Source organism: Ustilaginoidea virens, chromosome 4, assembly GCF_000687475.1.
Source record: "Ustilaginoidea virens chromosome 4, complete sequence".
NCBI classification, from domain to species: domain Eukaryota; kingdom Fungi; phylum Ascomycota; class Sordariomycetes; order Hypocreales; family Clavicipitaceae; genus Ustilaginoidea; species Ustilaginoidea virens.
In genome coordinates, this window is record NC_057319.1 from 4,457,827 (window position 1) to 4,471,404 (window position 13,578).

The 13,578-nt window shown below is 58.7% G+C and overlaps 5 protein-coding genes across 5 annotated transcripts; 2 read left to right on the plus strand and 3 right to left on the minus strand.

Moving 5' to 3' along the window:
• Window positions 1–82: 82 nt before the first annotated feature.
• UV8b_05657 (uncharacterized protein) lies at window positions 83–3,852 on the minus strand (the record flags this gene model as incomplete). Its single annotated transcript, XM_043143154.1, has 7 exons — window positions 83–149; window positions 241–446; window positions 548–805; window positions 934–1,055; window positions 1,137–1,371; window positions 1,461–2,786; window positions 2,851–3,852. 7 exons carry the CDS (start codon window positions 3,850–3,852, stop codon window positions 83–85), a joined length of 3,216 nt encoding a protein of 1,071 aa, XP_042999087.1.
• Window positions 3,853–4,341: 489 nt separating this feature from the next.
• UV8b_05658 (uncharacterized protein) lies at window positions 4,342–4,799 on the plus strand (the record flags this gene model as incomplete). Its single annotated transcript, XM_043143155.1, has 2 exons — window positions 4,342–4,607; window positions 4,712–4,799. The coding sequence occupies 2 exons, from the start codon at window positions 4,342–4,344 to the stop codon at window positions 4,797–4,799; spliced, it is 354 nt and encodes a 117-aa protein (XP_042999088.1).
• A 470-nt stretch (window positions 4,800–5,269) lies between these two features.
• UV8b_05659 (uncharacterized protein) lies at window positions 5,270–6,602 on the minus strand (the record flags this gene model as incomplete). Its single annotated transcript, XM_043143156.1, has 2 exons — window positions 5,270–6,279; window positions 6,380–6,602. The coding sequence occupies 2 exons, from the start codon at window positions 6,600–6,602 to the stop codon at window positions 5,270–5,272; spliced, it is 1,233 nt and encodes a 410-aa protein (XP_042999089.1).
• Window positions 6,603–7,698: 1,096 nt separating this feature from the next.
• UV8b_05660 (uncharacterized protein) lies at window positions 7,699–10,696 on the plus strand (the record flags this gene model as incomplete). Its single annotated transcript, XM_043143157.1, has 3 exons — window positions 7,699–8,292; window positions 8,367–9,204; window positions 9,288–10,696. 3 exons carry the CDS (start codon window positions 7,699–7,701, stop codon window positions 10,694–10,696), a joined length of 2,841 nt encoding a protein of 946 aa, XP_042999090.1.
• Window positions 10,697–11,734: 1,038 nt separating this feature from the next.
• UV8b_05661 (uncharacterized protein) lies at window positions 11,735–13,467 on the minus strand (the record flags this gene model as incomplete). Its single annotated transcript, XM_043143158.1, has 2 exons — window positions 11,735–13,050; window positions 13,221–13,467. The coding sequence occupies 2 exons, from the start codon at window positions 13,465–13,467 to the stop codon at window positions 11,735–11,737; spliced, it is 1,563 nt and encodes a 520-aa protein (XP_042999091.1).
• Between the last annotated feature and the right edge of the window lie 111 nt (window positions 13,468–13,578).

Genomic DNA, 13,578 nt, shown 5'->3' on the forward strand with positions numbered 1-13,578 from the left:
CAATGAATATGGGAAGCAATAGCATGCACGGTCGGCGTATATGAACGGGGTAGCCTAGTGAGAAACTCAACACTTTTTTGCCCTATGATTGATCGTCATGGCAGCCATCTCGTTCATGATGGTCATGGGAGAAAAAGTCGTCATCGAACCTGGAAGAAGCGTCAACCGCGGACCTGTTGAAAAGCTTGGGACTCAAAAAGAAAAAAAAGGGGGGGGGAACCTTGGGACATGCATGCGTACCCTTGCTCACCCAGAATCATCTTTGCGTACATCTCGATTTGCTCGAGCTGGTAGACGCATCCCGTCAAGCCCTCGTGGTACGAGAAGCTGTACAAGTCGCTCCACGTCTCTCCGGCACGCAGGGGGTCCGGGGCCGACGTTGTCTCCAATTGAGCCGTCTTGGCCAGCAGCCGCCTCCGAGCAGCAGCCGCGCTGGGCATGTACGACTGTGCGCGCGTGTTAGCAGCCCGGCAGCGGCAATGGCCAAATGCCACAGGGGATATATATATGCGCGTGCGTGCGTGCGTGCGTGTATGTGTGTACAGACCGGGACTTTTCGCTGGGACCGCAGCGCCCCAGCCAGGATGTACAGGTTACCCAGGACGGCGGCTACAGCATCGCGCCGATGGCTGAGCAGCTTCTCGGCCGCAGGGGAGTCGTCTCGAAGAAAGCCCGGGTTGTAGAACAAGGCGGATTGGCGGACGGCGATGAGGTGGTCGAAAAAGCGCTCGGCGGCCTCGGAGAGGGCGGCGTAGGGGAGGGGCTCGAAGGGGGCGCGAAGACGGAGCTCGTGGCGGGTGAGGGCCTGTGTGTGTGTGTGTGTGTGTGTGTGTGTGCGGGCGAGCAGTCAGTTGGGCCGTTCTCGACTTTGCAGTTGTATCTTTTTTGAATGGTGTTGAAGGGGGAGGGAGTTGGTCTTGGGGGGTTTCTTACGAGGAGCTGGCGGATTCGGACGAATCCTTCTCTGAGCCGTCCCTCGAGGATTTCCGATTCGCGCAGGTCTGCGGCTGTAGGGTCTTTGCCGTCGCTAAAGTAGACGTATCTGGCCACCACGTCTAGCAGACGACAATGGTTGTTTTAGAGACAGGGACGAGGATGGGTTCGTTGTGTGGGTGCGGCTGTGTCTGGAAACTTACGTCTGTAGAGGATGCTCATGAAATGCAGCATGGAGGACAGGGAAAACCTCAGCTCGTGCCTGGCGACAAAGGGCCAAAGCACCCAGTTCACCACGACGGGCACGCAGGCTCCAACGACAAAGGCCAGTCCGTGGAGGAGAGCTGGCAGGGCAGGTGACGGACCACCACCACCTCCTTGGGCCTGCAGGGTCAAGGAGACGACGGTGAAGGATAGGCACCCCGCGAGGCCGGACCGCTGATGGAGAAGATGACAAGATGAGTGAGCCGGACTTGTGGGGGGAGCGGGCAAAGAGACAGCAGCAAGGGTGCACTCGGGCCGCTTACCGGGTGCGAGCTTGACGTGTGGCAATAGAGCATGGGGACCATGTACACGGCGGCAAATGCGCCCAGCAGGTACGGATTCCCGTTGCCGGCCACAAGGGCCATGCCGCTCCAGACGGCGCCCAGCAGAGCCGCTCCCGACCCGGTGGCGAGGCTTCGCAAACTGCCTCCGGCCCGGGGGTGCATGGCAGCCCAGCTCATGGCGACCGCCCACCATGCTTCGTACTCGGTCCACCAGGCCCTGCTCCGGGGGAGGAACGACGGCACCGACAAAAGACACGTCGCGAGACAGACTCGGAAGGCATAGCGGCCTTCGGTTCCCTGCAGGGCGTGGAGCCCCTTCCACATCCTGTGCCGGATCCTCTGGGGCGTCGATTCGGATCTCGGTGATGTGTTTGGGCCGGGGCTCGTCGCCTGCGGTGCGTCCCTGCTTGGTTCGGTCGCGTCCCTGGACCCCGTCTCGTGCTCGAGTGCTTCGATGCTGCCAAACGACCGCGCAATGTCGGCAAACGTCCTCGCGCACGAGGCCACGGCAGCGCCGCCGCCATCATGCCGCACTTGAGCGTTGTTCCGGTGGACCGCTTTGCGGATCGGGTACGACGGGAGGTGCAGCCGTGGCCGCTGGTCCGACTCTGCCTGCAGTGCGGCGACCTGGTCTGCCAGAGCTTCGACTTTTGCAACGGCTTCGCGCATGTGCCTCGCGAGCAGGAAGAGCTGCACCGCGTTGGCGTCATGGATCAAGGACGCCGCGGCCGCTGGGCGTCTCGACCCGAGGACATTGGATTCTTCAACATCATAGGCAGCCTTTGCAAGCCTGGTCCGAACTTGCCACGGCCCGAGGTCTGGAGACACGGCTTGCGGCGGACCCAGGGCTTCTCGATATCCCGACGCATCCATCAAAGCCGCGTCGCATCTCTGCAGCCCGTCCTTCACGCAACGCAGCAGCTCTTCTGCAGCGGCTCGCAGGGTTCGAATCAAGCCGGCTGCGTGGCGGCATCGGGTCTGGCCGTTCCCACAAGCCGGCTCACCAAGACGGGCGCTCTTGTGCTCGTCGACCAGGGCGTGGGCGGCCTCGGTCTCAACTGCGGCGGCGCACGTCGGCCCGTCCGCGTACAGGTGCTGGAAAAGATGGCTTTTGCTCTCCAGCGAGAAGAATGCCCTGACGACAGCTTGCATGGTGTTGCGAACCCGTTCGACCTGCTCCGGCCGGAACCGCGAGACGGTAACGGCGTTGCGCATGTCACGATGGGCCTCTGAAAGATCAACAAACGCCGCGGCTAGGCGCTGCCTTTGCTTCCTCTGCGGCGACGGGGTGGCTTCGAGGGTCTCCTGATGGATGCGCGACGGATCAGCATTTCGGATCGGGCTTTGCAAATTGCGATGCGCTACCGACCTGCAGGATGCTTAGTGACCGGTGCAGCGTTGTCGCGAGAGCTCTCGCGCCAGAATCTGGAAACACGACGACATTGACTACCAAGGAGACGGCTTGGCCAAGAAGCCAGCAGACACCGTAGCCGCGGAGCTTGCTCCACGCCACTGGCTGTTGACCGTTTGCTGCCGCCAAAGTTACAAACAGGACGGCTATGCCGGCGCACAGCACTGCCTGGTGCGATCGGGCGAAGAAAGCACGAGCCCAAGCCATGGCCAGCATGAACGACGCCAGCAACACGGCCAGCACGCCGCCGTATCCAGCCCCGGCAGCCAGCGTGGCGGAGGTGGAAAGCAAGAGACAGAGGGCCCCCCAGCCCAGGCCGACGGCGGTTCCCGCGACGGTGAACACGGCGCCTTCTAGCTGGGCTCCGAGCGTCCTGGCTGGGTGGTTCAGAACTACGGATACTGCCACCACGTAGTGATGGCGACCGAGCCAGGTGCTCGCGGCCGGAGCCAGGCAGAGCGCGTACGCCGAAACGTACGCCAGGGATGCTTTGAGCAGTCCGACGCCTGCTCGCGTGGTGGCTACGCGGCGAAGCAGGGAGCCGAGCTCGCGGATTTGCCGACGCACACGGTCCTTGCCCACCAGCGGAGACGACTTGCCAAGCTCCCATGGCAAGGCGGCCGCTGCCTGTCCGGAGAGGCGTTGCATGCTGGGGGGGCGAAGGGGTTGGAGGAAAATGGCCTCGAATAGCCCGTCTCGAAGCTCGGAAACTCCATACGTGTCTTGGTCGAGCTCCACGTCCGCGAGGGCTCGGTCGTTCTGGGCAATTCTCGTGATGGAACTACGTCGGCTTGCCTGCCCTCGCTTCGTAGGCTGCCTGAGACGGGTCCCGTCGGAGGAGCTGGCGACGTCTGCAGTAGGGTCGTGGTCATCGTCATCCGCCGCGCGACGCGCGCAGGTGTCTTGCTGCAGGCGAGGGCCACGTGAAGCCCTCGGCAGGTTCGCCCGCCTTGCCGCCATCCTTGAGACCGGTTGCTTTGTTCCGTACGACAAGAACGCTTGTTCCCGAGGAGCCATTTACCGTTCTTGCCGCATCGTTTTCGCTTCACGGGAGATGACCAGAGAGGGATGCTCTTCACATCTTCCAGAATTTGACCGTCCACTCCGCCCTCTGCCGACTGCGAGCCGAGATTGCCGCAGAGTCCTTCCAGGCGATCAATGGACAGGCGACGAAGACGCGGGTTGCCACCGGGTTGCCACCAGGTATCAATGCCGTTCGAGCCACTGCCAAGTCGACGATGGCGAGTTCGGCGAGCAAAAAGGCGGAGCGGGTCAAGCGCCGTCACGTGACCGCACCCATGATCATTGACTTCTCGTTCCCCGTCCATGGCCTCGTCGTCAACATCTGCCATCATTAAACCTCAAACCACGCCCACGAAGCCCCTTCACCGACCGATTCACGATCAACCGGCCCGCACTACTGGGTAGGCATACATAGCCATCTATACCATGGCAATTATTCGGAGTTCCTTCGCGTCTCTGCGATCGGTTCGATGCGCCCACAAGCCCCTCACCCGGAGAAGCCTGTCCGTATCCACCCGACGTCACGGCGGCGGCCACGGCAACGAGTCACAGTATGATCCTCCTTCAGGGTGGCTCTGGGGCATCAAGCCTGGCGAGAAGCCCGAGCCCGAAGGCTGGGAATGGCCCATGTACATATTTTGCGGAAGTTTGGTCGCGGCCGGGGTTGCCCTTGCCTTCAAGCCCGACACATCGTGAGTCCTAGCCCGTGTGCGACAGGCATGGCGACCGAACGTGTCTCTGTCCTGTCAAGCCGAAATATTGGGCCGTCTCGCCCCGAAACTAACATGTGCGACAGCGTTTCCACGTGGGCTCTTGAAGAAGCTCGACGGCGGTTAGAAGCCGAGGGTATTATACCGGACCCCTCTCAAGGAAAGAAGGAGTAGATGATGGACTGGAGGTTAGAGTCATGACAGGGTTGCAGCCAGGACCTGGGGGGAACGGATGCTCACGCTGTGACGTCAAGCGCCAACATGTACATGCTTGCGCTTTTTTTTCTTTTTTCACTCCATTACTTTCCATTTCAGCAATGATAATTTTCTTCGACGGGATGACGCATAGATTCTTGCTTTTTCTACATATGTCTATATATAAACATGTTTATTCTACACAGCAATCTGGTTCACGATTCCCGACTCGCAATGTGCTCCTCGATGGCTTCTGTGGGCTCGTCCGTAATTTCCTTGCCCGCATCAGAGGAGATGAATCCCTCTTGGTGTCCCTGAAACGACGTCGAATTCCGGAAGACGCATAATATTCCACAGCAGGGGCTAGAGGAAATCAGCCTTGAAACTTTCGGACCAGCAACTCCGTCGCCTGTTGCTGCGAACTTTTGTCTGTGTTGTCTGTGTCTGATTCAAATCTTTACGCTCCACTCATGCTCCTCCTCTCCATACTGGATAGCCTCTATCCACTCTTTGATGCGTAGGGCAGTCTCGCCAGACTCCTCCGTTTCCTTGAGTCCACAGTTAACGTGCTTGCCTTTCCAGGCAATCGTCCTGATGGGGCTAACGATGGCGGCAGTGCCGGCTCCAAATGCCTCAACCAGGCGACCCTGTTGAGACGCTTCGAAGAGTTCCTTCATGGTGTATTTGCGCTCCGTGACCTTCCATCCCTCTGGGACGAGGCGCTCACGAGCCAATGTCAAGACAGAGTCTCGAGTGACGCCTTCCAGGATGGTACCGTCAAGTGGAGCAGTAATCAGCTCCTTCTGGCCAGTCTGCTTGTCCTTGATGACAACAAACATGTTCATGGTGCCGACTTCGGTGACGTACTCTTCTTCACCAAAGAGCCAGAGGTTCTGCTGGTAGCCGCGGCTGGCGGCCTGGAGCTGAGGAACAATGCAGGGAGCGTAGTTGGCACCGAGCTTCTTGTCGCCAACACCGCCGGGCCAAGCCCGAACAGCGTAGTCAGTGGCTTCGAGCGACACGGCCTTGAAACCAGTGGGGTAGTAGGGGCCGACGGGGGAAGCAATGACATAGAGCAGCGCAGAGCCAGGGGGCCCGACGCCGAGAGTCTTTTGAGTACCGATCATGGTGGGGCGCAAATATAGCGAGTAGCCTCGCTGGCTGGGAATGAAGCGCGAGTCCAACTTGGTGAGCCTGCCGATGAGGTCGATGAAGCTGGTGGGTTCAAACGTGGGCAGCGCGATCCGGGCGGCCGACTTGTTGAGACGAGCCATGTTCTTGTCGGGCCGGAACAGACGGATCTGGCCGTCCTTGTCCTTGTACGCCTTCATACCTTCGAAGCATTCAAACGCATAGTGGAACACGCAGGTGGCCGGATCTAGCGAGAGGTTTTGGTACGGAGTGATTTTCGGCTCGAGCCATCCATCATCCTGAGTCCATTCGATAGCAAGCATATGATCTTGACGCTTTCGACGTTAGTGGGGAGGGGAGGGGGGAGGCAAGCGCGGAGAAGAGTGGCAAGCACGGAGCGAGAATCGAGCCGCTGGCACAGCACATACCGGTAAACTCTCGACCAAAGACGAGGCTCTCGGGCTTTCTCAGAGGCTTGGGACTAGTTGTCTCGGTAATGGTGAGCTTGGTTGGATCCAAAGGCTTTTGTTTAGCATCCGAAGCAGCCTCGGCCTTGATACTAAAGCACCGTAGAGGCCGAGCCAACTGGAAAGCCCGTGAGGGCCTTGTGACAGCCCTGGCGGCGGTCCGCGCGAGAGTGGCGGATCGCATTTGAAAAGCCGGTGTATGTTGTCGAACCGGGTTGGGTTTGGATCCTCTGAGTGAGTCTTGGTGAGTCTTGGTGAGTGTGCGGAGATAGAGGAGCGAGCACTTCCGTCAGAGCAGGAATCCCACAAGCGGATCGAATCGAGTGACTGGCCGCCAATTGGGCGGATGAGACGAGTTGGGGCAGGGCAAGAAAGATCAATTGACGCTGTTGTTGTCTTGGCCATAGATGTGCAGTTTTGGTGGATTTAGAATTTAAGGTGCACGATAGCTACGGTGTGCGACCGGTACCGGCGAAACGGCTGGGTCCATGACTGGTGCGGGTGCGGCCTTGTTGTACAATGTAAATGACAAGCACGCCGTACCCCTGCCGAGTGGGTACACTGGTACTCTACGGAAACCACCGGGTTTATTGGCTGGCTTGCTGGTCCGCCTTCGGTTGACCGTTGGCAGGATCAGCCAGCCGGATTAGTCCACAACAGGCAGGCACCTGATAACGCAGAGTACGCAGTACCGAGTACTTGCCAATCAAATGGGGGGGAGGTACGGACTACTCCGTAGTTCTCGCCGTTGCTGGTGAGCACGCTGAGGTAAGCGACAGACAACGCACTTGGCCCCACAACAACCACGTGCAGGGCTCGTCATCAGGTTTAGCCCATCCATCGCGGCAACCCCATGCCATCCATGCCTTATGGTCCGGGATGCACGTCGCAGCAAAAATAAGAAGTAAGTCAAGGCAACATTGCGGCCGTTGATCACATACCAACCCAGGTATGCCTTGGGCTTCTTTCTTGCCTTCCGTTGTACCCCGCAGCGCGACTGATTATTGCCGCATTTCGGCAGAGAACCGCCTCTTCTTTTGTTTTTGTTGCCAGCCGAGTTGCTCTCATTAAGCACCAGACCTGGTCTGGCCATCCTTGTCCAACACCAAGTTGACTTCAACTACAAGGTCAGCCCCGTCTCTTTTCAACAGTCAGCTGCAGCTGCAGCGACGACGGGCCCGTTTGCCGCGCTTCCACCGCGATCCGCACCCTCGTCGCACGACTCGACGACATGATATCATCAAGCCGCTGAAGTCGCATCATCCGTCAAATTTGGCAACATGTTCTCCTCGGCCCTCAAGTCCATCTCCGCCACCAACATCACGGCAAACTACTCCGTCGCGCCCAATCCCACCTCAGCGGCCGGTCCCTGGAAGATTTATGATGCCAAGAAGAAGTCCACCGGCAAGGCGTACAGCGTCTTTGTCTTTGACCGCAAGGCCTTGGAATCGCACGGCAACTCCTTGGGTCGCTCCGGCGCCTCGTCGTTCAAGCGTAGCCTCGAGGGCATCGTCGACCGGCTGAAAAAGGAGGCATCTAGCCTGGCCAAGCTGCGCCATCCCTCCATTCTCGAGCTGGTGGAGCCGGTGGAAGAGACCAGAGGAGGCGGTCTGCAGTTCGTAACCGAGGCGGTCTCTGCGTCGCTGGCCAGTGTGCTTCAAGACAAGGACGATGAGGAACAATCAGGCGGCAGAGCAAGCCGCTTCGTGACGGAGGATGCCGGCGGCGTGCGGCGACGGCGGGAGCTCGAGATTGACGAGCTCGAGATTCAAAAGGGCCTCTTGCAGGTCAGCAAGGCGCTCGAGTTCCTGCACGACAACGCCGGTCTTGTTCACGGGAACTTGACGCCTGATGCGGTGCTCATCAACGCCAAGGCAAGTCTGCAACGGGCAAAGATTGCAAAAGAAATGCTCTAGGCCACCACCGACTAACGGAGCTGTAACCTCAGAGCGACTGGAAGTTGAGCGGCCTGTCCTTTTGCAGTCCGGCAGACGCCTCCACAAAGCCAACCTCGATCCAGGGAATAAGCCTGGCCGAAGTGCTCAACATGGATCCTCGATTGCCGAAATCCGTCCAGCTAAACCTCGACTTTACCTCTCCCGACTTCGTCATGGACAGTAATCTGACAGCTGCCGCCGACATGTTCTCCCTCGGCCTCCTTTCCATTGCACTTTACAACTCGCCCCACAAGTCGCCTTTGGAATGCCACGGTAGCCTGTCGTCATACAAGCGACTCTTCTCGACATCATCCACGGTGCCGTCCTCGTCCAACGGCTTCCTGTCGTCTCGACCGCTGCCAAAAGAGCTAGCAAATCATGTACTGCCTAGATTAATCACGCGGCGACCAGCTCAACGAATGAATGCTCGCGAGTTTCAAGAGAGCGAATATTTCGACAACGTTCTGGTGTCCACGATAAGATTTCTCGACTCCTTCCCCGCCAAGACTCCCAACGAAAAGTCCCAGTTCATGAAAGGGCTGACCAAAGTCTTGCCGTCGTTTCCCAAATCCGTCATGGAGAAGAAGATTTTGCCAGCACTGCTGGAAGAGCTCAAGAACAAAGACTTGCTCTCTCTGGTTCTGCAAAACGTCTTTAAGATTATTGAGCTGTTGCCGTCAGCCCGCCGAGCGTTTGGGGACAAGGTCCGCCCGGCTCTGAAGGAGATTTTCGTCATCAACGCCAAACAGAGCCAGGAGAAGGACCCTGCCCGAGACGCTGGCTTGATGGTTTTTCTCGAAAACCTGTCTCTTGCTGCCGAGAACTCTTCCGGCAAGGAATTCAAGGACGGTACGCCGCCGTATTTTTTTCTGTCCCTTTCTCTTCCTTTTTTTTTGTTCTTTCTTGGCACAAAAGCCACTGACCAGTCTTAGATATACTTCCGGTGATACTGGCGGCCATAGAATGCCCCACGCACTCGATTGTGGATGCAGCCCTGAAGACGTTGCCGTCGGTCCTGCCGGTGCTCGACTTCAGCACCATCAAGAACGAACTCTTCCCGGTAGTGGCCACCGTCTTCAGCAAGACAAACAGTCTCGCCATCAAAGTCCGAGGCTTGCAAGCCTTTGTCATTCTCTGCGGCGGGTCGACTGACGCCGCCACCGACGACGGGCTCAACGGCCTCGTCGAGAACAAGAAGAAGACGTCGTCGTCGAGCGCGCTGGACAAGTATGCCATGCAGGAGCGGATCGTGCCTCTGATCAAGGCCATCAGAACCAAGGAGCCGGCCGTCATGCTGGCCGCTCTCAACGTGCTCAGAATAGTGGGCGAGGTCGCGGATGCCGATTTTGTCGCCATGGACATTCTCCCGATCCTGTGGAGCATGAGTCTCGGCCCGCTGCTCGACTTGAGACAGTTCCAGACGTTTATGCAGCTCATCAAAAACCTGTCCAAGCGGGTTGAAGACGAGCAAACCAAGAAGCTGCAGGAGCTCTCCGGCACGGCCAATCCGGGGACGGCGGGCCCCAACGAGGATTTCCTCGCCTTTGGCGGCGTAACCGGGACTACGTTTGACGGCGGCGGCGGCGGCGGCGGCGGCGGTAATGACGACGATTTCGAAGCGCTAGTCAAGGGCAAGGGCGGCGTATCCTCATCTTGCAGCAACAGCAATGGGTTTTCCAGCTGGGGTGAGACGCCGTCGACGGCCGGCCAAGCCTCCCCGAAAGCGGCCCAGGCCCCTTCGTTTTCGTGGTCGACGCAAACTCCCGCCGCGAGCCAGTTTACGGGGGGTGCCCAAAGCCAGCCTGGGTTCCGTACCATCACCCCGGACTTGGCACGCTTCGGCACTCTGGCGCCCTCTTCTACACAGTACAGCCAGCCTCTGCAGCCCTCGAAGCCCTCGCAGCCCTCGCAGCCCTGGCAACCGGCCTTGCAGCCGTCGGCGCAGCAACCGGCTTCTCCGTCATCAGTCAACTGGTCTCCCGCGGCGGCACCAAATCCATGGGCCTCGGCAAGCTCGTCTTCGTCGTTGGCGCCCGCCGCCGCCAGAGCCACCTACTCCAGCTACTCTGGCAGCCACGCACTAACCACAAGCCCCAACCTGAACACGTCCATGTCAAGCATGTCTCTCGGCCAGGCTCGCCCGGGCGGCAGCTCCCGAAACTCGTCCTTCTCCATTCCGCCCCCGCCAGGCAGCAGCACCACCAACGTCAGCCTCGGCATGAAACCCACGCCGGCGGCGCCGGTCCACCCCCAAGCCTGGTTGCCAAACGCCCCCGCAACCGCAGGCACCGCGGCGAGCCAACAAAAGTCCGGTTTGGACAGGTACGAAAGCCTGATTTGAGGAAGCTCTGTGCCGCGGACTGGTGGTGCTGCTGCAAAAAGATGTTGAGGGTCCATGTATAGAAGAAACTCGGACAAATACGTTCTGCATCTCATTTCTCTGTATAAGTGCCTGAAGGTCCATTTATAGAAACTCGGACAAATAAGTACTGCATCGCATTTTGCTCATTTCTCTGTATGAGTGCCCGAAGGGGCCATGGGTGTTTGGGGGGGGGGAGTGATGCCGCCGTGTACAATCATGCCACCCCTGCAGCGCGAATATCAAAGAAAGATGTGAGGTTTTCTTTTTTTTTTGTCTTGTTTCTTGTTCGGGTCCCCGTGCAATGAGTCTCTGTCCCACTCAGTCGCTGCCTGCCTCATCTCTCGGGGACTTGTTTCTTGTGGGTGTGCAGACAGTACTTGTCCTGGTCTTTTACCCGACTCGCCTGCGAACCATCTCCGCCTGTGTCGTCTTCTTCCCGTCAAGCCATGGGAAACGAGCAGCATCGCCGGTGTCTAGTCCGTCCATGTCTAGATCTAAGCCCTCGATGGCCTCGGTGCCCCTGGCTCAAGCCCCCCAACTGGCGTCAGAAGCACCTCCGTGGGGCATCCTGCTCTGCTTTTTTATGGACAACCAACAACCCTGTATTTAGTATTAAGACCGAAGGGGGGGATCACACGAGTGCCCAAGGCCCAGTCGGCCGGCCAGTATCTAGTCCAAGTCATGAGGATGCGGAAACAAAAGACTGACAATCATTGTCCATCAGTGCAAAACAGATGCGCTTTTCCAGAGTAAAAGGCAAAAAGGCACAACTGCGCCTGGGGACGTAGCGTGTTGATATATCGAAAAGAGGGGGAAAAAAAAAAGACTATGATCAGCAGCCAAGCCAATCAATGCACGCCTTGGTCCATAAACCTCGCCTTTTTCAAAGCAAAACTTGGATGCGGATATACTCCATGCTATCTATCTTTATGAAAAGTAAAATAAAATAAATAAAATAAATAAAATAAAATAAAATAAAAAGAAGAAAAAACATCAAGTGGCTGCTCGTATTCATCTTCATTCCGGCAAGAGCTGCTTTTGTGCCTCGCCTACCGTCTGTGCAGCCGCTTCCTTTGGCAGGACTACCGGTACCGTCTGTGTGCTGCTGTTTCCGACTTCGAATACATGTCGACTGTCGTGGCCCGGTTCCGCCTTGACATGGATGACTTGGTTCGCGGGGACCATTTCATGCACAAGAGGCCATCCCAGCCGGCGGCACAGCTCCGTGACGACCACGTCGCAGTCGCCGACGAGATCAATGTCAAAGTTGATGTGGGTGACTGGCTCGCGGGAGACGTATATCTGAGGCACGCTCGAGGGCAGCCAGCTCACGATTTCGGAGACGGGCCGGACCTTGAGAGAGGTGCCGATGACGATGACGAGGTCGACCTTGTCGCGGTCGTGTTCGGTGAGCCTTTGGGAGAACTCGTCGGGAAGAGCTTCCCCGAAGAAAGTAATGTCGGGTTTCATGACGCCGGCGGTGGGGGTGTTGTCGCCGTCGGAATCGTCGTCGGAGCTTTCGTCGGCAGACCATCGCCGTCGACGCTTGTCGGCGCCGCCGGCAGGACGCTTTCTCTTGGCGGACGCGCCGTTGGCGCCGAGCGGCCGGACGCAGCGGGGGCACCGCGGGATGTTGCCGGCTCTGATGTCGGGGAAGATGATGTCGCCCTGCACCTGGTGGCCGCACCGGACGCAGCTGGCGGTGCCAAAGGAGCCGTGGCACTGGACGAGCTTGTGCTTTGGCAGGCCCGCCTTGACTTCCAGGTTGTCGATGTTCTGGGAATAGTTGGTGAGCAGCTTCCCGCGCTGGTGGAGCATGGCGATGAACTTGTGAGTGGGCGTGTAGCGGTCAGTGGCGGGGATGATGTCCCTGGCGACCGAGTAGAAGATTGTCGGGTCCTGCTTGAAGACGTCAATGTCGAAGACCTCCTGAGGGTCCCCGAGGCCCAGATGCTCCAGCTTGGAGTACAGGCCCGTGCCCTTGGAGCGGAAGTCGGGGATGCCCAGCGAGGTGGAGATGCCGGCCCCGGTAATGACGACGATGTTGCCGCACTTGGCAATCAGCCGGACGGCATCGTCGACCGTGTTGTAGGAGCCCAGCTTGACGCGTTTCGAGAGCTCTCTGGAGATGGCGAGCGACAAGAGGCCGAAGTAGGCCTCGTCGGGCTCGCCCTCCAGAAAGGCGGGCGGCTTGATTCCAAAGGCAGTCAGCAGCTTCTTGGCGGTGTAGCGGCCGCAGTCGACGGTGCGCTGGGAAAAGACGGCTGGGCCGTGTTCCCGCAGTTCCCGGCGAAGTCTGCTGGCTTCCTCGGGCGTGCACGCTTCCAAGGGCGCTGGAGAGTTGCAAGGTTAGCTGCGGCACGGCCCAGCCCAGTTTGTTGCAACGTAGTCAGTCTACAAGGGGGGCCTGCAAGTGTATGACGGCATCCCTTTGTTGAGTCATGGCGGGAAACAACGGCCGGGCCAGACGACGAGGGGGAGGGGTCAAAGTTGAAGCACTCACGGCCCTCGGCATCGGCATCGATGCCCTCCCGGGTCAGCTCCTCAAAAGCATCCTGGAAAAGAGAGTCCGTCTCCCAAGAGTCGCGGGCAAGGGTGTCAGCATCTCCGTCTTCCAGGTCTGCCAGCGACCCGTTGACGGCGGCAGCTTCGACCTGGGTTGTGGAGGAATTCTCGGATGGCGTTTCCACCGCGTCGTCTTCTGCAGTTGGCTGGGCACACCTGACGCTTGCTTCAGACGCACGATTCATTTTCGCGCATGCACTCGTCATGGCCCTTTATATGTGATATGAGAAAGCTAATTCCTTGTCCGTGATATCGTGGTCAAAGGTGAAAACAGCCGACGTCGACGGGAGAAAAGT